We start from the raw sequence: 25,671 nt of genomic DNA, 5'->3' as shown, positions 1-25,671 counted from the left end.
ACACACACACACACACACACACACACACACACACACACACACACACACACACACACACACACACACACACGTTGGGTTTTTATGTATTATGGGGATATTTCATAGACATGATTTTTATACTGTACAAACTGTATTATAACCCTAAACCTATCCATCATAGCTAACTTTCTGCATTTGTAGCTTTTCAAAATACATCACTTGATGATTTATAAGCTCTTTTTCTCATGGGGACCAAAAAATTTCCCCACAAGGACAGGGATTTCGGATATTGCCATCTTTGTGGGGATATTTTGTCCCCATAACGTAGGGTTTACCCAGACCACACACACACAAAGACTTATGGTCGTTGTATTTAGAGGTTTGGTGCACATAATCTACGTTGGAGGTATTGTGTGTGTGTGTGTGTGTGTGTGTGTGTGTGTGTGTGTGCTTGCCTGTACTTTCTTAAACATATGAGAGTGTTCCTGCTTGTGTGTGTGTGTTTCTCAGTCCCTGTGATGCTGACAGACTGAAATTAGCTTTGGATTCCCATATGCACAGGGCAGGCTTCCAGCAGACCCCAATTACAATGCAGCAAAGCCAGAGAGGGTGCAGGGCAGACTGTGTGGAGCCCTCCTGGTCTGCTCCGTCGCTCAGGCACACACACACACACACTGTCACTACCACAGACTTGACAGTCTACCGCAATGAGGCGCACAGCACGCACTGATCTGACTCACACACACTGGCGCTTACACGCACTTTTATATGGACACCTGCATCATCAGACTCATTCACTCACATTTTAGATTAACCACATGTGCAGCTGTGTGCAAGATTCAACACCACCAGTTATTCTGAAATTAATCGAGTTAAACCTACACACACATTGAGAAATACTTGCCTACTTAAAACAAATACCCTGTGGGGTAGAGAGTGAAAAGAATTAGCATTAGAATTTTGCAGAAGGGAAAAAATATATAGCTGGAGTCCACCACCGGAGGGAGCCTCTCTGATTCCTACAGTATGACAGAGCAAACGTATTTCCTGTGAATCTGTTTTTATTTACTTTATGAAAACGTGAAATTCTGTGGTTTATAGTAAAGAATTTTATTGTGAAGTTATTTTTCTTTTGAAGTGATTGAGAATGACATGATTTTTTCCCTTTGCCTGAAATTGAATTTTGTGGCTTTTGGTAGTAATGCAGATGGTGACAGGCTCATCTTAAAACTGCTCATGTTTTCATTTTGTCATCATGCCTCTATATATATATATATATATGTATATATATATATATATATATATATATATATATATATATATGTATGTATATATATATATATATATATATATACATGAGGACAAAATGAAAACATGAACAGTTTATATATATATATATATATATATATATATATATATATATATATATATATACTCTATACACACACAGTAGCTTGAAATTATGCAGCTTTTGAAAATGAGTCTGCATACAGTCCATAATGTGTTTGTTTAAATCTAAAAGGCACTGGTAACCTCTGTCTAGCTTGCTTTTGTAAATAAAGCGGGTCAGTGTGATTTACAGTGTTGTTTCAAGAGATTTAGTCAAAGGCAGTCAAATATGGGCTTCAGTTGTACCTTTGGATGTGAATACAATTTTCCTGTAGTACTTTTATTCCACAAAAGGAACCAGAAAACCACTCAGTTCATTATTCCTCGGATAATAAGCTCTCTCATAACTTTCGAAATTTCATCTCCTTTCTGCTTTGCAGATCCTTAATACTTGAAAAGCTGGCCTAGATGAGTCAAGTTCCTCTAACAAGCATACATATTTAAGCTGTGTCTTACAGAATGTTTATAATTCATTTGGACCCAGAAAGATCCTACTCCAGGAATCATCTATAAAAGATTTTGTTTCATAATTTCAGCAATAAGGTCGTCATAGTTTGCAGGTCCACAAGCTACAATTTTATGGATGAGGAATTGCTAATTTAAAAAGGAGCTGGAGGAACACTCAGAGGAGACCTTTGTGGTTTTAATATATTAGAATTGGCCCACCAGCGTTTTTCTAGCTTCATTTTGTGCATTAGTGTTGGCATTAATATATGACAGGGTTAAAACTGAGTTGGCTTTAAAGGGTACTCTTGGCTCTCTTTTGCATCAATGTGGGTTGCAGTTGTATAGTTTTACTAAAAAGGGGGGCTCATGTTAGCCACAGTCTCTATTTTGATGTACTGAGTATTTCAATGAGGGTTTCAAGCTTGGATCTCTCTAACATACATGCCAAAATTTACTAAAATAATCAATATAACAGGATGAAATATTAACTCAATTCAAAGGATATGTTCATCAAAAGACACAAACTATGACTAAAACAATAAGACTTTGAATTTCTTTTCATTTTAGTACAGACTAGAGAAGCTTCGCGCATAAGTTGTAGCAATAACGTCTTGACTTATTAGCTGACAGTAAAATGCAGGAACAATGTGTGCACATGGTGTGCTGCTGCATTATTAAAAAGAGAACCCATGCAACATGTGGAAAGCCACTTAAGCATTCTTGTCATAACTGTAACCGAGCCTGCTTGTGTAATCCATCTTTCTGTAATGCATGCTTCTTTTTTTGATAATGTTGGACTGCTTTCTCTTAGTTCACTTATCTTTGTTTCTCTAACTAATGTCCTTTTCCATTCGTCCTGTCAGGTTTTTTAAGAAGAATTTTCAATGAAGAGAGAAGGAAGGACAATTATGGATCCATTGCATCAAAACAGGACTTTGAAGTGGTGGATATTGGTGATTCTCTATGTGGCACTACACCTCATGACCATCCAATCATCTATGGCGCCAGGGACATTGCAGCTCCAACTAGATGAGGAACAGCCTGCAGGAACTGTAGTAGGTGACATCAGTGCTGGCCTCCCACCTGACATGATTGCAACCCACTATTTCATCTCAGATCATCAGGGTACAGGTGTTGGCACTGATCTGGATATCGACGAGAGTACAGGGATCATAAAAACAGCAAAGGTCTTGGACCGAGAAGTACGGGACCGTTACAGCTTCATAGCAGTCACCATGACCGGTATAACAGTAGAAGTCACCATCTTAGTCAATGACATCAATGATCACGCACCAGTGTTCCCCAGAAAAAGAGCCACCTTTAAAATCCCAGAGCAGACAACCATAGGCACCAAGTTTCCTCTTGATCCGGCTGTGGATGCAGATGAGGACCAGCTCACTACGCAAGGTTACATCATAACAGATGGAAATGTAGGACAAGCTTTTCTTCTTGAAACCAAACGAGGATCAAACAAAGTCCTTTACTTGGATTTGGTGGTCAATGCGGTTTTGGACAGAGAGACAAGATCTTCGTACACTCTACTCTTGGAAGCATTTGATGGTGGTTCACCCAAGAGGACAGGACAGATGATCCTGGACGTGACTGTGCAGGACATCAACGACAACGCCCCAGTCTTCAACCAGAGTCGTTACCATGCAATGATCTCCGAGAACCTTCAACCTGGGAACAATATACTGCAGGTGTTTGCTTCAGATGCCGATGAAGGTGACAATGGGTTGGTTCTCTATGACATCAACAGAAGACAGAGTGATCCTGATCGCTACTTTGTCATTGACTCTCGAACTGGAGTTATCACTGTGAACAAGCCTTTGGATTTTGAGATGAGAAGAGTTCATGAGCTTGTGATACAGGCTCGGGACAATGCCAGTCAACCAGAGATCACCAACGCCTTTGTGACCATCCAGGTGCGAGACTACAACGACAACCAGCCCACCATGACCATCATCTTCCTCAGTGAGGATGGTTCTCCACACATCTCTGAAGGAGCACAGCCGGGACAGTATGTGGCTAGGATTTCAGTCACGGACCCTGATTATGGAGAATATGCCAATGTGAATGTATCTTTGGAGGGGGGCGATGGAAAGTTTGCTTTGACCACCAAGGACAGCATAATTTATCTCATCTGCGTGGATAAGATACTTGATCGTGAGGAGCAAGACCACTATGAACTCCGAGTCATGGCCACAGATTCTGGCACCCCTCCGTTACGGGCAGAGTCTTCATTTACCATTCAAGTCACAGATGTTAATGACAACCCACCTTTGTTTGACCAGCAGGAATACACCCAGGTTATTCCAGAGGTGGCCTTTCCGGGAAGTTTTGTTGTACAGGTTACAGCACGGGACAAAGACCAGGGACCCAACGGGGATGTTCAGTACAACATCCTACAGACTGAAGGAACTCATTCAGATTGGTTCAGTGTTGACACAATTACTGGTATTGTCACCACCCTGACCCAGCTAGATTATGAAACTGACCCTATACCGAGTGTAACTGTTGTTGCCAATGACAGGGGTCGACCGCCACTGTCTTCTACAGCTGTGGTCAAAGTGATCCTACAGGATATTAATGATAACGAACCTGTGTTTGCCAGCAAGTTCTACAATGCATCCATCAAGGAGAACGCCGCAGCAGGGACCTGTTTCATGGAGGTAGGACTATCATTTCTTTGTCTTCAAATGCTTAATTTGTATTGATTAATATGCCAAATGTTGGGGCTTTGACCTGTGTGAAACCCCCAATGTGGAATGACTTGTGTATATTTAAGACATATTGCTAGAGTGCTCTTTTACAGTGTGTAAAATAAGTAAATGGAAACAGTCGTTTTAGGAAATTGACTTGGAAACCAGCATCATGAATTGTAAGATATTGAAGAGTGAGCTTAAGTAAGCTTTGTTTGGGTTGGACTACTTCAGTAGGGAGTTACTCTCTTGTCCTCAGGCTGTGGGAGATTGTTTTTTACTAGCTGTTCTTACTTACACTTCTCAATGGTTTTTCTGTATTGCATAAGGTGATTCAGATAAGTGCACATTTAAAGGCAAAATAATTCTGGTACTGGTATTTACAAAGAACCGGTTCTAGATTCACAACCTGACTTTTCATGTGAAAATGACATTGGATAAAGTGTGAGGGGTCAGTTGAGGTTTGGACTTTGGTCTCATCTGGCCAAGAATTCTTAGTCCCTGTTGTCTGCTTACTATAAAAGGCACATTCTGCGTTTTATCAATGTCTGTACAGGGACTTCAAAGTGTTTTTCTAATAAGTTTCTCCACAGGCAAATACAAAGCTCGTAATACATTTCCTAGTAAATCAAAATGTGTAATTTCACATGGTCACATATCAAGTGAAGGCACATTAATGCTTTCTCTGTGGTGGATTTGTGCTGGCGGGGGTTGAGACACACTCCAGCGAGCTGACAGAGGGCCCAGCAGACGGGAACTTGGCCCTGGGGTTTCTCCGGAGAGAGGGAGGATCGTGCCTGGGAGAGATTTTGGGACTGACTGACTGCTTTCTGCTACAGAGTGGGAATAGGAGCTGCATAGGGTCAAGTGGGAGGTCTGGGAGTAAAATTAGAAGTTTATAGTGGTATTACTTAAGTTCGGAATTAGGAATCGGATCAGCAGCACTCAGGTCTACAAATCAAGTGCAAATCAAATCTGATTGTGGCTCCCGTCTTGCTGTCAGTTTTCATCCTCATTCAATGAGTGCTAATGGTTCACAGACAGTTGCGAAAAGACTTGAGTTTTCAACATAAGAACAATATAAGGAGTTACTAAGTCTATCCTTACAACCATCAAAGCAAACTTGCCAAGGACGAGGTCCAATCCAACTGTCTCTCAGGCTGTGGCACAAACGACTGCTGTAGATGGGAGCTGGCATGCCACTCAAGAGCAGTTGGGAGTTTGATGATGCACAGACTGCAGAAATCACTGCCAAATCCACATCCAAGCATCACAGCACGGCACTTGATGAGTTGCTTTTTTCCCTTCATCAGAGATCCCTGTGCGCAGAGTTCCCACCGCCTCCCTTTTTCTGAATCAAAGCTTCTGTCCAAATGCCATTACAATGGGTCTATTGTGATCATTCATTTAACATCTGAACCGTACTTGATTTCATTTTTTCCAGTGTATCCCTCAGCAGAGCGTGATTAGTTTAATTTGTACTGGCACTGGCGGTTTACTACATTTAAAATTTTTGTCACTTTGCTTGTGCGTCACTGCCGTTGGGCTGAGGAATTGGAGAAATTGGTTTTATTTCTCTTTTGGTGGAATTTCCACTCTTTGTAGTGTGAAAACTCTAGCTACTCTCTCCAGTTTTGTTTTAACCGCAAAGATAACATGCAAAAGACTTGTGGCATTGGAATCAAGGGTGTCTAAAATTATAAGACATGTTACTAAATTCTTAAAATGGCCAAAACCCTGCTTTCAATTATTACTCTATTATTTATAAGGCATACAACTAAGTTGATAATCAGTGTTGGGTTGGGCAGGGTTTTTATAGTTTATAATTTTAATAAATGTTTTTATCAAGTCAGTTTTAGTTAATTTTATTTCATTTTATTTTAAATTAGTCTCCTCAAGTTACTTTTCACTAGTTTTCATGATATCATTGTTAGTTTTATAGTTTTATACTTTCAGAATGTTTACTATTTATTTTAGTTTCAGAATTTTAGGGTTGCCAAAGTTAATGTGCTAACTGGTATCATTCAAAAATGTTTACATTTTAAATTTCTCAGCACTTTCTAGTGTTATTTGTATCTAGTAGCATTTTCATGTTTAATGGAGGCGCATTATACATTTTTATAATATATTGTGTATCCAAAACTAAAATTATTTTTGTTGCTATTTTTATCTTATTTTAGTTAGTATGCTAGTTTTTCTTTTTATTTATTATATCACGTAGAATATGTTCTTATGTTTTGTGCTGTACTAATTACTACAAACAAAGTTTACAAACTTTTGTAAACTTTTTTCAACAGTCATTTCATCAATCGAGGTAATTTATTAATACCTAAATATTGCTCCCCCCAGCTGGTATCATTCCAAATCCCATCCCTGCTTTTGTTTGATATTGTGAACCCTCTAACCGTTTGGAAAGTTTGGAGCTGTAATGGAGGACCCAGATGAAAGGGTTCTCTTTGGTACATGCGTAAGAATGGCTTGAGCTCAGCTGCTGTTTTGTCTTCTGCAAGGACACTTCACTTTTTTAGGCTATTCACAACACACTCCAACTGCGGTCTTGGACATGTTCACCACCGGGATGACGACAGTTTTTCACTCTGTGTGAGGCAGCTGCATAATTGGTACATCTAGTCAAGTCTCCTTTTTCTTTATGATTTGAATTGAGAGAGCTGTGAAAAAGATGGAGTGTGGTTGCTCCACAGGTCTCCACAGCACAATAAGGCAGGAAAGGCCTTTGTCCCATTCAGATTCATTGAACGCCTTGAACAATCATCAGTTAGCATAGTCTTGTTAGCGCTGCATTTTATTTCTAAAGCCATTTTTCTTTTTTTTCATTGAAACACTCATCTTTGTGCTTGTTGCTCTATTTTTCTTTGATATGGGCTCAAGCAAACAGTACTGTTCTCATGCGCAGTAGGGCTGGGAGATATATTGAATATTTATTTACAATATATAAGCAGTGATTTTGCAGGTGTTATAAAATTAAACAATATTATGATTGCAATGATTTGATTGCATTTGCACTTTTTGTTTGGTCATTATTTTTCCTTGCACTTTTTGTAAAAGAGCCTAAAAAAGTATTGATTTGATTTTTGATTTCTTGATTTGATTTGATTTTTGATTTCTCAGCCCTAGTCATCTAAAAAGGTGTAATGGCAAAAGTTAACTTGACTTTTAGGGATGTTCTTCCTTCCTCATGGGGAGCTGTGTGCCTCCACAGCTTCTTATCTGATCTAACTTCACAGCTCATTAAGAAGGTGTCAGTACAACCACACCACCCCCAATCCTTCTTAGAGAGATCTGTCAACACTGAAGGCCCTTTAAGAACTTGAGAGTCCGAATATTTGAGCCAAACCAAAATATTTTGGCATTTGCCCGTTTCAGAGCTCTGACGACAACTTGTGCGTCTATCAGTTTTCCCTTTAGCCTCAAAGACGTTTCCTGTCTCAGTCGTTTCTTGGCAAGTCTCTGCTGGAAGTGAACTCCAAGTCCTGCAATGTCCTTGAAAAGACATCACTGATATTGTTCCATTTATCTTCCACAGTCTTTGATTGCCCCTGTGCTTTAAAAAATACACTTGCAGGGCTTTCTTTGTTCAAGGGCAGCACTAAATCTCTCTGCTTCATTGCCAAGGTGTATTCGTGTCCGGGACAGTTTGGGGCAAATTACTCATATCACAGCATCAGACAAGTGCACTCCAGCTGTGCCTTTTTTCCTGCATCTTTAGACATTAAATCACCCAACTTGTTGAAATGTCAGAGGCAGAAAGAGGTTTCCGAATACTGACAGCATCTGCCCCCCCAAAAACCTGATATTTCCTGATACCTGATTATTTTACACACCAATTAGCGGAACACGGTGCAGATCCATAATGCAGCCGGACTACGAAACATATAAACAAACATAAAGAGGACATACAATAAGGCCTTTTTATTATCTATTTATATATCTATTTGTGTGTGTGTGTCTGTTTCTGAATCTTCACAGTATTGGCCTTACATTAATTTGACATATTGTCTTTAGGCACTCTAAAGGAATACTCATTACTCAATACATATATGCATTGAAGGAATATGGTCAAAAGTTGTTAAATGCTATAAATATTTTATATATATTTTTTAAATGTAATCTATTTTGTTGTAGCCTATTGCATCAAGATTTATGCTTGGAACAAATTTACATTGATGTTACTGCTGTGCTTTTACTCACTGACTCTTCTTTGGTTTTTCTTCTTTGAATGCGAGACTCAAAACATCAACAAGCGAAGCTCAGCAGGCCTTTGCATGGACCTGGTTCCTGGTCTGAGGAGGAGTGGATGTCTGCATGCCTCATTAAGCTGCATACACACTACCATATGGCATTTTTCTCTTGATCAGATGTCCAGTTTTTTTGTTTCAGAATATGCCTTAGATGCTGCCTTTTTCCACTAGTCTCCAAAAGCCATTCTCCACTTTTCAAATGACTTGGTCACACTGCTTCAGTGCACACAAAAGGCGATCATTTCTCTTGTCTGGTTTGATGCCAGACAACTTTGCATAGTTTGTGCTCTTTTTTACAATGGCCTTCAATAAAAGAATCATAGCAACCGTATTTGTTATTTTTTTTGGGATACAATTTCTTAAACTGAGTAGAAAATGCCAGGAGAGCTCAACATGACCACTTTTGGTTATAGAAGTTTACTATTTATAGAGTCGTTTTGTTAAGAATAAAGAAATTCATATTGAATTGACGCATTTGAATGCAGTTTATTTGCTTAAATGCGATAATGATGAAACACAACGGTCAACTAGTTATTGACCAATTTATATATTTTTTTCTGAAATTAGTTTTTAAAATTTTTTATCAAATGTTTTGCTTTCTGTATTATGCTTTTTTGATTCAATATTTGTTGGATTGTTTATATTTTCATGCTTTTTTTGTTTTTGTTTTGATATTTATTGTGTGTATATAATGCTGCAATTTTGCACATAGCTAAAATGCAGGTTAAACAAGGCATTTTTTAAACAATTACAAGTAGCCTCCAAATATTTGCAAGTTTTGTAGATGCTTTTTCGTAAACAGAAAAAAATGGCCCATCGAACAGTTCCAAGTGCTCTTCTTCATGTTGTTGAATGTCGCTTTGCTAATATTAACTTTTGAGCTCCCTGTTTAGTTGTTTGCAATTGTTTACAGCCATACCTTGCAATCAGTGTAACCAGCTAAGCAAATACAAGAAGAGGGAAAGCCAGTCAGACAGTCTTGGTGGCATACTTCTGTCCTCTCCTCTGCAGGAGCTCTATTGCTCTGGGCCAAGCCTCCGCTGTTTTTAGTTCTCCTCCGTGCTTCTCTTTCCTGCCGCTAACTGCCGTACCCCTGCTACCCTGGCTCTGTGGTTTAGCACTGTATTTACACAGAGCAGCCAAATTGCAGGAAACGAGATGCACTACTTAATGTGTTTGCAAATATAATACTTCCTCGAGCACTTTGTTTGAGGCCAAGCGGGCGCACTGAAGCGAATATAAACATGGACACACATCTGGACATTTTGTGGGTGTCCAGGTCAGAGTTGCTCCACTTGAGGCAACTGCCTATGTTTTTATAGCACGCAGAGCCCATCAATTCAAATCCAATGCATCTGTCCAACTGTAGCAGGGGGGGAAATGTGTGACTTACTAGGGTGTGAAGAAAAGTGCTCAAGTGCACTGCTTAACAGTGACAAATTTAGGATGTGTGTCTGTGGTAAGACAACAGAAAGAAAGAAGGAGAAGACAGACTTGTGGACTATGTGATGGTTTTGGTATTAGCGATTTTTGAATAGTAAGTCTTTCATTGTTTTGTGGTTTGTTCTGTGTTTTCATTATATTTGTTTGGTATTCACTGTCAGGCTTTAGCCCTTAGTGAGGGTAGACACCATATTTAGTTTGACACAAATGAAAATGAGGCTGTGAGGGATAGGAGTACCGTTCAAATCGTTGTACTGTCTTATGGTTCTTTTTAACGTCTAGTTAAAGTCTAGTTTTAACGCAAACTTAGTTCATCTCTAAAAACTAATAATTTAATGAAAGTTTAATGTAATATTGAGCAAATATCTAAATGAATACATTTTTTATACTGTACATTATAATGTTGTGATGCTTACGTGTAGCATTTAAAACCATTATTTTTTATTAGTTCTCAGCCATAACATGAAAATAATTATCGACCTGTCCGTATTGGCCAGAATTTTTACAGCCAATTGAACAAACTATATTTCTGTCCCTCACAGACTTGTTGACATCAAGTTAAATATGCTGTCTACCCAGAGACTAAGGTCTACTGAGTACCACTAAACCTGATGCCAGTGTGATTTGCAGTAGTTTTTCCTTTCATATCTGATTTTTCTTGAAGCCTATGGCTGCTGAGGGACAGGATTTTACTAAGGTTTTGGGGGTCCAATGCTCACATCTGGAATCATGGTAGTGCTGTTTAGGTGGTGAGTGTCCGTCCTGCTTGTATTAGATGGTCTAGTTAGCAGGTGAGCAGCACCTCTAAAGATCACCGCCAAGTTTCTGTGAAAATAGTGATGGATGAGAGACAGAGAGATAGAAAAGAGGGAAAGGAAAATGCAAGCATCATCTCTAGAGGGAAAGTGGTGTCTGAGCAGTTGGAGGGAAGCCTCAAACCAGCAGCTGGAGTTGGAGTTTACCAATTGTTAAATGTCTGTGTGGCATCTATTTATGTTTCCTTTTTTTCACTCACCAACTTTTTCTCACAGGAACAATCTTTTTCTTAACCATATTTTTTATGTTCATATTTTTGTCGTGTTTTCCATCAAAAAAATATCTTGTATTAAACAATGTAAATTTACTTTAAGAAATAATTGTTAAGGATGGATAATACTTTTTTTGGAAGCATGTTTCCACCTCTAAATAAAATAAAAAATAAATAAATGAAACCGGTAAATGCTACTCATAATTTGGACTTTTTTTTTCTTATTCTGTCTCACCAAAAATAGAAAAAAAGATCTCAGAATTATCTGTTTTATATTTCATTCTGGGGCGGAAATAGGCTTCCTTACATTTTAGGCACATCTTGTTGCACTGTAATTTTATGGAAGTGCCCTCTCGTAATTCATCTTGTCTTTTTATATATATTCCGGCCTAAACATCATAACCGCTGAGCAAATTGTCTCCATATTCAGAGCATCGCTGCTTTAAAGAATGCATCCCTTATGTCTGCCAGCAACCTCAGGCCCCTGATTAAACTCTGCCAGTTGCAATAACGAGAATGCAATAATGCTACCAAGCAGGCGGCGCTCGGGAACTGAACCAAAGTCGGATGTTCCTGGTTCTCATTCTGAATAGGATTACTTGGAGTTTAGTGAGATGAGTAATTGTTAGTGTAAAGGTGAAAGAACATAATTTTGTTTGACTTTGCTTCATTTATGAGTTAAGGTTGATGTTGAATAACTCTGAGAATAAGATGTTTGCAAATGTGTTGCTTACTTGGGCGAAGCACATCTGTAAATCTCAGCTGCAATGAAAAAGGTTTATTAGGGCCGCTATACACACTCAAGATGTCCTGTGTCAGAACAGGAGGAAGGAGACGGGAAATTTGACATTTCAGTATTTTACACTTGATTTCTTTATGTATTTTAGAGGTTGTGCACTCACAGCTCGCATTGCTTTTTGATTATATTAATAAAAATGTCTATCTGCTGCTCCAGAAACCAAATGGCTATTGTCCAAGGATGTTTCTGGCATAGCAGAAGTGAATCCACGAAGACCACATATAATTGTGCTGTAAATCAAATGCATATAGTTTCACAGTAAATCAGAAGTGAAAAAAATCATATTGTTGTGTTATAAATCATCATTAGAAGATATCTTACGAGTCTCTTTGTAAGTGATTTGTATAATCATAAGGGGTATAAAAGTGGGAAGAGGCATCATAATCACTGCCCTAGATTCCTCAGTAGATTGACTCAAATGCATCTGTGGGAGTCCAGTAGGAATCCAGGAGAGAACTGGATTTATGTAAGCAGGGAACCTCCTCAGATAGTCTGCAAGCTTGCGAATGAACTAGCGTCGAGCTTAGTGATCTTAGCCGCTCAGGTTTTTCTCTCTCGAAAGCGATGATACATCCGCCCTCCCTCACAGCTCATAAATACAAGGGGAATTAAACCGTCCCCCCTTGTGGTGGAAGGTTCTTTAGGACTTTTCACCGATCGAATGGAAAACCATTGACCTTCCGCTCATGAGATTTTACTAGGTGTTTGAGTAACTGTTTTCCCTCTTCCCTTTCTCGAGCAGGGCAGTACAGTCAGCCTCGAAGGACTTCATGGTGCATTGCCCAGAAACGTGGTCTTCAATGACAGCACCTTCATCTTCCTCGAAGCCTCCTCAGCTCCATTAAAGAAAACTGGAGGCGGTAGCCAAGAGCGCATAGGGCTTGTCAATGATTCTGTAAAAAATGATTCTGGCGCAGTGTTGCTGAGAGGGTAGCAGGGGTTGGACGTATGTTTCCAGCTCTGAAACAACTCTCAGGTCAGAGTCCATTGGGGCTTTATGATGGAGTGCTGGAGAGTAGATGAACTGTCTAATGCAGTCCTTTTCAAACTTTTTTCCGCCTGTGATCAAATCAGAACTAGTGGTCAACCAATATTTTTTGAATAACTAATGTCTTAGAGAGCAGGGTGGCCAATGGCCAGTACATGAGATAGCAAACTATTTAATTGAATTGAGTGGTTCAGTCCAAATTTTCTGAAGAGACACCATCGCTTTATATGAAGACCAGATTAAATTTAGGCTTTTATTCACATATAGCCTTAACATTCATCAACACATCAGATATGCTAAATGGAAGCTCAAGCAAGCCTGCTTGACTTGCGAGGACCAATGAGGTTCATTTTCGTGTTACGCAGCACGTTTGAGCCTCTGCAAGAACCAATGGGGTTCATTCTCATGTTACGCAGCACGTTTGAGCTTCTGCAAGAACCAAGGTAGTTGCGTAGATCGTCAGTGGAGGGACAGAAATATCTCAGATTTCATTAAAAATATCTTCATTTGTGTTTCGAAGATGAACAAAAGTCTTACGGGTTTGGAATGACATGAGGCTGAGTAATTGATGACAATTGTTTAATTTTTGTTTGAACTAACCCTTTAAAATTGCATATAATTTTGAAATTAGAAATGTGTTCCATCAGGTGCCCCACTGGAATCCAAAGACTAAAATCTTCGGTGCACTGTCATATTCTGAAGCTTTTTCTTAGATTCTTTGATCAACCTAACTCTTTCATTCAAATGTATTTCTCACATCAGAGGTGTGAGGTATCCCACACAAAATGGTTAATGCATAGCTAATGGACTTTGTACATGGCACAGATTTTCAAATGTCTCTAATCAAAAACATTAATCCTGTCAGAATACTGTTGTTTGACTCAGGGATGGAAATGCGGACTTACAGGGTTCTGATGCAATAGCGATTCTTCTTTCTGTTTGAAGTCTGGTTCAAGTGTAAACCTGACTGCTTTATCAAAGCCTTCCTTTTCTGTTTGAGAAGTGCTTCTGACATTTTTAGCAGCATCCTCAATGTTTTTAAGTCAAGACACGAACCTGATCACCTCATCTCCTGGATGACATCCAGAATCTCTCAACATGAAATCAAAACAGACCTTATTTACTTTCTTTATACACATTTCTGGTGTTTTTGCTCACAATTCTTCATTTCAAAGAAAAAAATATTTGTCTTTGTAATCTTTCATCAAAATGTAATAACTAATAACCATTTTTTTTTTCATTGACATCACATGAAAAGCCCAGCATGGTCTCTTTGGTTAAAGTGAACCCAAAGCCAAATAGATATTTAGACATTTTTTAAAGGGATAGTTCACCCCTCATGTTGTTCCAAACCTGTATGAATTTCCTTCTTCTGCTAAACACAAAAGAAGATATTTTGATGAATGTCAGTTCCATAGCATTGACTTCCATAGTATTTTTTTGTTCCATATTATTGAAGTCAATGGGGTCCATCAACTGTTTGGTTACCCATATTCTTCAAAATATCTTCTTTTTTGTTCAGCAGAAGAAAGAAATTCATGCAGGTTTGAAACAACTTGAGGGTGAGTAAATGATGACAGAATTTATTTTCATTTACTAACATTCACTAATACATTTTTACATTTTAAAGTTATATCTCAACATTAGTTAATGCACAATTAACTAACATGAATGATCAAGGTATAAGTATAAGTAAAAAATATTTTCATGGTTCAGTACTGTTTTTAAATTTTTGTAATAAAGTTCAGCACTATTTTATGTATGTTTTTTTTAAAATTCAGTATCCATTTAAAAAAACTATCGGTTGATTAATGATTAATCCGTTATGGGGCCATATTAATCCAGCGTGGGCCAACCTAGTTATTGTTATCAGTAAAATCCAACATCAGTCTACCACTAGTAATTTCTCTTGTTTAATGTCTTGCTTCGGTCTGAAATGTCACATTATGAATGGCGTTTCATGTTGACTTTCAATATTTCAGATGCATTCAGTGCTGTGACTGTGCGGTAACATGCACTGCTTATAACTGTATTACAGTAAACACACCAGTGCAGTGTAACTCGAAAGCTTTGGACGCTTCGGCAGAGGGACCGGTTTACTTTTCTATAAGTCAGTGTGGCATAAATCTGTACTGTGGTGTCACTGTCTATCAACTCTAACACTGCTAACCACCATCTATGCTTACTCAAATGTGATTATTTATGACCTCGTTCTCTGGCTTTCTCTCTCCTAGCTTTCCGAGTTCAGTATCCTGGAGGATCCATTACAGAGGCATTTATTTCTCATTTATTCTTTATCCAAGTATCATCCATAAACTCCATGCATGCTTCCTTTCATTGCTGAGAAGGAAAATATGAACCTTGGGTCGCAATTCAAATGTCCAGATCATTTGAACGACATTAGAAAAGGTTTGTTATAGTTGCTGATTTGCACGCACATAAATGGTCAAGTATACAGATAAAAAAAAAAAGAAGACGTTTCAGCCTTTTATTCCACTCTTAATTGAAGCTCTGTCAGCACGTCTTCTCAGAGAACCACATTTAGCACGCCTGGAGGAAAAATGACCATTGGCGGCTGTGCTGAAAAGGTTTATGATTGAGTGAGAGGTGCCGCTGCGGGATGTTTGAATCTGGGCCTAATGACGTGGGTTAAAAGAGAAGCTCATGGGTGTTTTTGCTGGTGTCTCACGATGGATTTTAACACAAGTAAAGTCTTTAAATATAACCATTAATCTGTGTTCTCCACCGATGAAATGAACTACAGCTATTCATCATGTGAAGAGGCACACGGGCACATGACGTACCTCGGCACCGGTAGTTCATGGAGTGGCCGCTGAAGGCAAAGAGAACAAAGAGAAAAATGGATGTCCGAAAATGTGAGAGAACAGAACAAAGAGCAGGAAGAAGGGAGATTGGCACACAGTCACGAAGGCTCCAAAAAGACAAGATCAATACTGATTGATGGAGGCACAGCTAGAGAATAGAAGAGAAAATAAGGTAGAGGTACTTCTCACTGTGATGAGAAATAGCTATCTTAGGATTTGGGCTGCAATATTGGTTGCCATGACAATGAGAACAGACTTTTTGTCTGTGTCTTCTGCCAACCAATTTATTCCTGTAGAGGTTTTTCTTTTTTAGCTTTTCTTTTTTGGCAGTTTTGCCGCTTGCTTGCTACTTTACTGGAACTCGTTCTCTATTTGTATGTGTTTTTCACGCAGAAATCAGGATTCATCTCTACCATTCAAAAGTTTGTGAAAGAAAATTCTGATTTCTGAAGGACACTGAGAACTGGTGTAATGATGCTGAAAATATAAGGAATAAATTACATTTTAAAATAGAAAATGGTTATTTTATATCATAATAATAGTTCACAATAGTACTGTTTTTACTGTATTTTTGATCAAATAAATGCAGACCCACTGAGTGTGAATGATAGGGACTTAATTCTTAGTTTGAGTGTGCCATTTCTTGTGATTTTGTTTGTTAGTTATGCTTCACTGTGGCTAATGTCCGCATTTTGGGGAGTTTATCATTGTGTCTAATTCAGTGCACTCATCAAAGGTTGCTTAGCTATTAGTGGATTGTGTCTCTAAGTGAGTGAGTTTATTCTACAGAAAATCAATGAGCTGTTTAAGAGCACATACGTTTGTTGAGTCTGTTGAAGGTTTGTCTGAAGGAAAGCCTGCTGCGTTTGGAGAGCCCTGTGTGTTTATCTAGTATGTGTGATGTATGCCTGGCCGACAGTGGCAGCACCAGGGCACGGGTCACTGAGAGCCAAACTCAAAGGACACACCGGCAGACTCATCCTCCCCCCTCTCTTCCTCCTCTGCTTCTTTCTCCTCTTTGTTTCTGGTTTGTGTACATACGAGGCGACTTCCTTGTCTCGGGCGGATCTGTCTCCCTGGGGTCCTGATAAGGGATCTGGGTGGTCTGATGAGGTGCCAGCGTGATTAGATTAAATTTATTATCCGATTTCCGCCAGACATGGAAGAAATGAGACACTATTGGAGCAGACAACACTTGTACGTTTGAAAGAGACTAATCTCACACCTAAATAATGTAGTCTCTCTTATTCGTGTCCACTGATGAGACACTGCCAGCTGTAGGGTTGGTGATGGGTCAAAGTTATGACGCGTATTTTTATTAGATTTTTTGATTTATTTAGAAATATTTTGATACTTTTTACCTGATGGTTACACCACATTACACTTTTAGAGTCATTCAATTGAAAACAATTCGCTATCGAGAAGATTTTTTTTCTTTTTTTGACATATGTCAATAATATCAGTGGTATTTCATGCTTCTTGGTGGCAGATTCAATAGCACACCAAATTCAATATTGACTTGTTAGCTAGACCTTTGTTTTCCACCATAGCTTGCATTGAGTTATGCTTTTTCCTTGCTGCCTGTACTTTGGGTTCACAAATGAACATTGTCAAAAGATTGGCCAAAACACACAACCGGTGAGGACTTTTTGGCATGATAAACACTTGACTAGAGTGTCAATCAAGGTGGCTATAGAGTTGGCGACCATTAGAAACACCTCACAATCCATCCTTTAATTAGCTCTCTGAATTTCTCCCTGGAGAGAAACCAGTGAAGCTTAAGTGATTTGATTATATGTCACCTTTTGTTAGTCAAGGACTTGAATACGGGCCTGAGACCCTGACAATATTCCTTAGTACAGTTGAGCTCTCATCTCATGGACATTTCTTTTTGCACTGGACATTTAGAAGTAGAAAAGATACTTGCACAGATCATCAGACAGACCATCTGTTTTAATTTGTTCAGAGAAAGTGTTGATTGTAATCAGAGATGTTCTTAAATATGTATAGCACTTGGTAGCTAATAAATTACAAGCTACCTTTGATGCAGGCAAATTGTTGTTTTGTAGAAGATTAGCCTAGTTCTTTTTTTTTTTTCATGACCTGCAAGTAAAATGCAGACTGTTGATTAATACCCATTGTATGAGTAGACGTTTTTTTCTGAGATTTTTCTTAAGATAGTTAAAGTCAAACTTTCCCTCTAACTACCACAGATTAGCTAATTCATTCTTTCTTACTTGAAGATGCCTTCGTTTATTTCATTTACAGAAGCTGCCTCTTTGTTTCCTGCAAGCAGGTGATTTGAAGTGCATACTATTGGGGAACTAATGTTATTTGAGATATAATAAGAAATGCAGTCCTAGAAGCTTTTAAGAAAATGTCACATTCTTTTTCCACTGTATGTGTATGCTCCCTGTTGAGTTCATTAGCCTCAGAGGCTTTAGTCGTGAGACTAGCACAGTTTTAATGAACACTTCATACTCTGCTTTTGCTGTCGGTGCTTTGATATGACTTGCGGTGGTGGCACTGGCAGCGACCGCTTTCTCCTGCTAAGCACCTATCGTTTTTCCATATCACTGTCCATGGCTGGCTCAAATAATAGAGCTCATTAAATTCAACTGGTAGCTTAGATTCTGTAATGCTGGAGACACCAGGGTTTGGTGTGGTCTTTGAGAAAAGCTTGGGTGGTGTGGTGACGGTATTATCGAAGTTACGTCAGAGGATCAACAATGGAAAGAATTGCGTTCTCTCTGTAGTATGACACTATTAGTGGCTGCTCTTCGTCTTCAAAGGACAAGCATTAGCAAAGGATGTTAGCACTTTTAATGGGGCATGTTAAATAACAGAGTATGTACTGTACTATATCAATAATTTTTAATTATTTATATGAATTTTATAAATATAGGGGATGAGTCAGATTTGACATAGATTTGCAAAAGATTAAAGTATTGCAATTATTAATTATATCTTTATTTTTGCACTAATTTATTTTATACTTATTTTTTTGCTCAATACTTTATTTTTGTTTTGCAAAACTTTATTCTTTAGCAAATAATCTATGTGGCATGGTTTTGACTCCATATAGGAAAGACCAAGGCTTGCTGTCACATAAGTTGTCAAGTCTAATTAGAGAACACAAATATTTATGTTTGTTTCATTCAAACTATTTTTTAATAGAATATTTTTTGGGGAATTTTGTCTTCCAAAATAACTGTATTATCCTTTATTTAGCTCAACAAAATAAACATGAAAAATAAAATATTTTATATTATTTTATAGTAATACATATATTATATAAAAAATGTTTTTTATATTATGTTAATATTATAATATTTGTTTGCCAAAAAATCGGATTTTACTCCTACTTTTTTAATTTATTTTTTACTTTACAGCCTTTTATTTGCTTCTGTTGTGCATTTTTCATTTCAATTTTGCTTACTCCATATAATCCGACAACATACCGAGCTATTGGTGTGGGCAATATTTGTTTAAAAAAATAACTTTCATGTAGACAAGACTTTATATGCCACAGAAATGGTCTTTCAAACATAAACTCACCTTGAGAATTAAGTGGAGTAAAAAGGGTGACAACTAGCCCCAGTCTCTTCCTTGTTGCATTTATTTTCACTTGTTTTATTCGTGATGAAGAGAACAATCAGCAAGTGTTTCTTACAACATAATTAATTCATTCAAATGAATTCAGCCGAACCCAAGCCCCTTCTCTTTAGCTCCACTTTTAAAATTTCTCAGAGCTTGAGAGTCTGTTTGGGCATGGTATCAATGGAGACTATTTTGATGAGGAGCAAACAACTACATTTCAATTGTTTGCATTGGTCTTTCCTCATGTATAAGCTCAGTGTTAATCTGCTAATTGAATGCAAGTGAGCATTGGAGAGTTCTGTTCTTGCATTATTTACCATGGCTGTGTAGATGAATCAGTGGTAAATCCTTATTTAGAGGTTGTCAGATACATTACCAATGGAATCACATAAATTCCTTATTCCCTACTATTATTTTTTTTATGTGTATATATGTTAAAGGTACACTACCTTTCAAAAGTTTGGGTTTGATATCATTGATCCTTCAGAAATCATTCTGATATGCTGATTTGCGGATCAAGAAACATCCCTTAATATTTTTTTTCAGGATTCTTTAGTGAATAGAAAGTTTAAAATAACAGCATTTATTTAAAAAATGTTTTTTTTTTAAATCCAGAACTTTTGAAGGGTTGTGTAAATTGTGTGAATATGTCTCTCAAGCGACAGCAAGAAGATCTCAAGATCTTACATTCTTTGATTTGAGCTCATTAGTTTGCTGCTTTTGATAATTATGAGACCATTTCATAAATAAATAATTTCAAATAAAACTCTAAAGATTTTAGATTTCTGCCGATTGGACCTTTTTTTTTTTTACTTCCAATGCTCCCTGTTGAGCCTCACAAGTATGACCTTTCACCCTGTTGCAAACAATGAGAACTTTAAATCCTGAGCTGTATGTTACGTGTACATGATCCTTTAAACACACAATACTAAGACTTCATTGGCACAAAGAGTGTGCTGTGACAAATCCACTTCTCATACAAAAAGTGGATTTGATCTGTAAATGGCTGAAATTTACCTCAACAAATTTTGTCGAAACGTATAATTTCACAAACTATGACATGCGCAACTCTGAAATAATTTGAAGTGAGGTAAATCTCTTGTTTAGACCTTTATATTTGAACCACTAACACCAGGTTGTCTCGGTCTCCCAGGCGAATGGATGTAAGACAGCCATATTGTGATGGTAAACATCCCGTCTGAAAGCAGAGGGACCCCCAACTGGGGTCATACACATAACCGCATTGTACGTGAATTGACTCCTCATGTTGGATTAGCTGGTTAAATACAGTGATCCTTTCCCTCAGACGCACAATCGTGACATTTAACGCATTTGAATGCGGGTCTCAAAAAAGGCCACCACGGTCCTTTCAGTATCCGCCAGCTCAGTTTCCCCGCACCATTCACACCATCGACGATCACAACGGCGTGCTTGGCAACCCTGAAAGCGTACACTTAAAATGCCACATGCGGAAGTTTTGAGACATCCCTCGTTTGGTGAATGCACACCATTGTGGAGCATAGACGTCGAGAAAGACCGACAGAAAAGTCATCAGCGCATGCAGTGCGGCAGAACTCGATGTAATGTATTTACTCAGCTACAGCTGCCAAGATAGTTTGAGAGAAAGTTTGGCAAGGAAAATAAATACTTGCTAAAATGTATTGGGATCCAGAAACCAATTTTTTTTTAAAAAAAATTTCAGAGACTGAATCCCAATTCACGAGATCAGGATAAAGAGGAGTGAGAGAGCTAGAAAGTTGCGAGAACTGAAGAAAATAGAGGGGTATGTGGTCTGATAGCAACTGAAATAAAAATAGACTCTGGATGGAGATGGTGTCTTGATGAGGGCCGCCCGCTAACCTCTCAGGCGCCACACTCCCCGACTCAGGCGGGCCCCAGCAGCGGGAGGGGCCAGACCACAAAACCATCTGGTTGCTGAGGCTGTTGTATTTCTCCACTTGGGGGTCTACAACTACTGAAGAGGGGTATTTTGCTTGCGTTACACCCAATAGATAGCACTACACTCCTAAAAATAAAGATTCTATGGTTCCATGAAGATTTGTTTACATCCATAGAACCCTGCCAGGTTCTTTATAGTGGAAAAAGGTTCTTCAGAATATTAAAATGTTCTTCAAAAAAAGTGGTTATTTTAAAACCTGTTCACTAAAAATTTCTTTGGGGAACCCAAAATGGTGTTTTTGTTTGCAGTGATGCTATAGAAGAACCTTTGGTTCCTAGTTTATTTGTTTTTAGTGTGAAGAACATTTTAATAATTGGAAGAACCTGTTTCCACTATAAAGAACCTGGCAGGGTTCTATGGATGTAAACAAATCTTCATGGAACCATAGAATCTTTATTTTTAGGAGTGTAGTGCTGTCTATTGGGTGTAACGCAAGCAAAATACCCCTCTTCAGTAGTTGTAGACCCCCAAGTGGAGAAATACAACAGCCTCAGCAACCATAAAGAAAAGCTGGAAAGGCTCCATAGATGTAAAAGGATCTTCATGGAACTATAGGTGGCAATAAAGAAACTTTATTTTTAATGGTGTAGTGTCGTATCTACTTCTGTAAATGGCTAAGATAGCAGCAGAGCAGAAAGTCTTCCTAACCCAGGTTCAAAGAGACGTCACAGAGGAACGGTCCAACATTTGCTTAAAGAGTCTCTACCCAGCAGGCTGTGAACGGATAAAATGAGTCAGACTGATACTCATGGCTTTTAAAGCAGGCAAAAAAAAAAAAAGCTCAGCATAGCATCAGTTTCTGTACTGAGGGGCCTGTTCCACCTGACACAACCCAGCGTGGATGCGGTGACCCTTCAGCTGATGACTTCATCACTTACAACATTGCTTTTAGGTTCTTCTCATAGGAAACAGCTGGAGGAAAGCATCATTTGATTTGCATTAAGGAAAACGTCATATTAGATAAGCTTTCAATCAGAAAAGAAAGGTTTTTGTGTATGAGTAGAAAAGAGTCTTTCACTTAGATTTGGCTTGAGCCACTTGTTTACTCCATTAGGGCATGCCAGGTAGCATTAGAGAATTTTAGCAGTTAACGTCCATGCAGCAGGGAAATGCAACAGAACTGTATGCTTCCTCATATGGAATGCATTTAAAGGAAAAATATTTTCATAACAGTTGGAAATTTTAGATTTTAAGTGGATTAAGGAGGCTGTATGCCGTTTTTCTCTCCTCTTTTCCAAGGGACATCTGGATCCCTTTAGCTCTTTATGGACAATATGTCATTTCTCTCCGTATGTCATCTTGACACTGCTTTTTTGATTGTCTGTATGTGTTTAAAGAAGGACTGCTGGGTTTTTACAACATGTGTTTGTGAAACACAAGGATTTTTTTTTCTGAAAAAACATAATGCAACAAAATGATTGAACATGTAATTTGTATATTTATATTAAAAATACATAAATGCCAATGTGTGCTACTCACTGATCTATATAGAATGACATTATATAGATCAGTGGTGCTACTGCTAGCTAGCAGTTAAAGCCATTGAGAATTATGTATTGCGTATCCGGTTGTTATCAAAGTGATATTACCCTTTGTTTCATAAGCTAAACATCAAAAAGTAACCCAAAATCATTGCTCTTGCAAATGTATACATACTTGCAAATGTATTCTTTACGATCTGACCTGAAAACTATAGATTTCTTCTTCAGTTAGACACATTTTGTGCAGTCCTATGAACAGTTGGATCTCATTACGTAGATAATGGTTTAGAGTGTCTGCCTTTCTGTGTCTTTCTTTGATTTGCTGTGGTGTTTTTCCTCTGTGTCGTTTGATTAATGTGGATAGTTTTTGGTTGTTTCAGGCCCCGTCCACACTACTGCGTTTTCGTTTAAAAACGGAGACCTTTTGCTACGTTTGCACCTCCCGTCCACACTAAAACGTCAAAAATGGAGACCCAAAACGGAGAAGTTTAGAAACGCTGCCGATCTGTTTTTCGTTTTGAATCTCCGGAGGGCGTTTTAGTGTAGACGGGTCAAAACGGAGGATTTTAGAAACAATGACGTAGTAGAGGCTCACGCTCGGCTCTATGATTGGGTGTCATCAGTCATGGCGTATATCTTTGCTAGCAGCTGTTGTACAAGTAAATTCGGCATTTTACAACGCTATAACTGCCTACATGCGCCGGAGTCAAGCTATTATTCGAGCGATCTGTGACAATTCCCGTGTGCAGCGGCGGCGTTGACCGTACATGGAGCGTCGGTTTGGGGTTAACCCAGAGCATGGTGGCATAATTTTATCAATGAAGTTGTGTTTACACCGGCACGCGCATGCCCAGTGTTGGTGAATGGTCACGTGATCCGCGTTTTCAGTCGTTTTAATGTGGACGGAGATCAATTCTAATACGCAGCTAAAACGCTGGTGTGGACTGAGATCGTATTCGTTTTAATTATCCGTTTCTGAACTAAAACGCAGTAGTGTGGATGGGGCCTCAGATACTCCAAAAAGTACTTCATTTTACTTTATAACCCCTTGCCAGTATCCTCTCTTACATTGTTGGTCTAGTTCTGGAATATCTGTCACCATCTTCATTCTTCTGCCACCTCTTATTGACTTCTCCAACTCAAACAGTGAACTGTTTTCACTGTCTTTTTGTTTTCTCCTTAACACCTTCCTAAAAATCCTCTCAAGCCGCAGGTTGTGAGTACGTTTCATCATTGCAAATTCTTGGATGAGCTTTATGAATATTTAGCATGCTATTCCAGTCAACTAAATGCTGTGAAGCCTGCCACATAATGTGTTTCCCTGGAAGCCTGTCTGAGTTTGTGGACTAGACGTGGCTCCACCAAAATGGGGGTTTTGTTTGCCTAAATATTTCATTACTAAAGCGAGCCGAGTCGGGACACCATTCATTTTGATATTTGAGAGTTGAGTGTACCATCTCTTGAAGGAAAGCAGGGGGCCGATGACTTTATCTCCAGGCAGAAGTTAAGACCCTCTCATCTGGTAGCAATCTTTCTGTGAGCCCGCTTCAGCCAACCACAGTCCAATTCATCAGAAACTGTCATCTGCCCGTGGAATAGTGAAAAAAGCCTATGGAAGGGGGCAGGACGTTGAGTGTAAGCATGGGGAGAAATAGATGATCTTTTAAAATGGAAAAACACCAACTCAGCTTTGCCATTTGCATGTAATTGCTTTAGGATGAAGCAGATGCAGGTCTGGATTTGTAAATGCAGTGTGTTTATTTTAAGACGAACTCGACCTCTTTAATGCGACATGCAACCTCTGGTCAGCAGTAACTGTCTGCTCATTATTCTTAAGAAAACAATGGATTGTGAGGGTAATGAGTCTAATTTAGTCCTACACTGAGTGTGGAGTTGATTGGGTCGGCCTTTTCATGTTGGACAGGCTGTCACCATGCTCTGTTTGGTTAGAGTAGAATTAAATTGCCCACGGATTGCAGCGGCTCCTGAGAAAACAGTGTGAATAGGTGCAAGCCTTGATGAATGGCATGCAGAAGATCAAAGATGGGATCCTTATTTAGAGATCCTGGTCAGTATTGCTCTTTAGCAGTACTTTGAGATTTTTGTTTTTGATCTACTAGTGTCTCTCAGCCATAATCACTAAAATATAGACTATTATTTATAATGCCAAAGCCAATAAATGGATGATAATAAACTTTCATATGTTAATTTAATATTATTTTTTATATTGTTTAATTCATATTGATATATTAAATACATATATATTATACATATTAATATTTAAATAGAAGCCGAATGTCTGTGAATCTTAAATGTGGATGTTTTTAAAGATAACGTTTTATAGAATCAATAGTACGCTAGCTTTAAAATAAAACACAATAACTGACATCAAAGCGATGCATTAGCATCGAAATTCCAATGGAGCCAAACCGGAGGAAGAAAGTTCAACGTCTTATAGTTTGAATTTATCTGGGTCAAAACTAATGCCACAAAGGATTGTGGAAGTTTAAAATGGACTGTAGCTATCTAAAAGATATGAGCCAATCAAATCCGCTTAGCCCGAAAGACCTAAAGCACCAGGATCCCAAGTAATATGAACGGGTCTTGTGTGAAGATAAAACGCCCATCTCTGAACTTAATATCTGTCTGAGACACTCACAAATACATCCGATGTGAGCCGTTCGAAAGTTCCTCATCAAGGAGAACGGGGGAAGTTTAGTGCAGTCCTGCCCCTGGGGTTTGTGGGATACTGGACGTCTGCTCTTAGTTGTG

General features: G+C 38.5%; 1 protein-coding gene across 1 annotated transcript in view; it reads left to right on the top strand.

Annotated features, from left to right (window-relative positions):
* The window catches only part of dchs1a (dachsous cadherin-related 1a), a 116,462-nt gene that overhangs the window by 13,177 nt on the left and 77,614 nt on the right, over positions 1 to 25,671 (top strand). Inside the window, exon 2 of the mRNA XM_056271967.1 lies at positions 2,679 to 4,487. Coding sequence (XP_056127942.1) covers positions 2,700 to 4,487 — 1,788 coding nt within the window. The 5' untranslated portion in view covers positions 2,679 to 2,699. The remainder of the gene's footprint in view (positions 1 to 2,678; positions 4,488 to 25,671) is intronic.

This window comes from Rhinichthys klamathensis, unplaced genomic scaffold, assembly GCF_029890125.1.
Source record: "Rhinichthys klamathensis goyatoka isolate OS25496 unplaced genomic scaffold, OSU_Roscu_1.1 h1tg000329l_1, whole genome shotgun sequence".
Lineage (NCBI taxonomy): Eukaryota > Metazoa > Chordata > Actinopteri > Cypriniformes > Leuciscidae > Rhinichthys > Rhinichthys klamathensis.
Note: the sequence above shows the minus strand (reverse complement) of the source record. Positions and strands in the feature narration are given on the sequence as shown.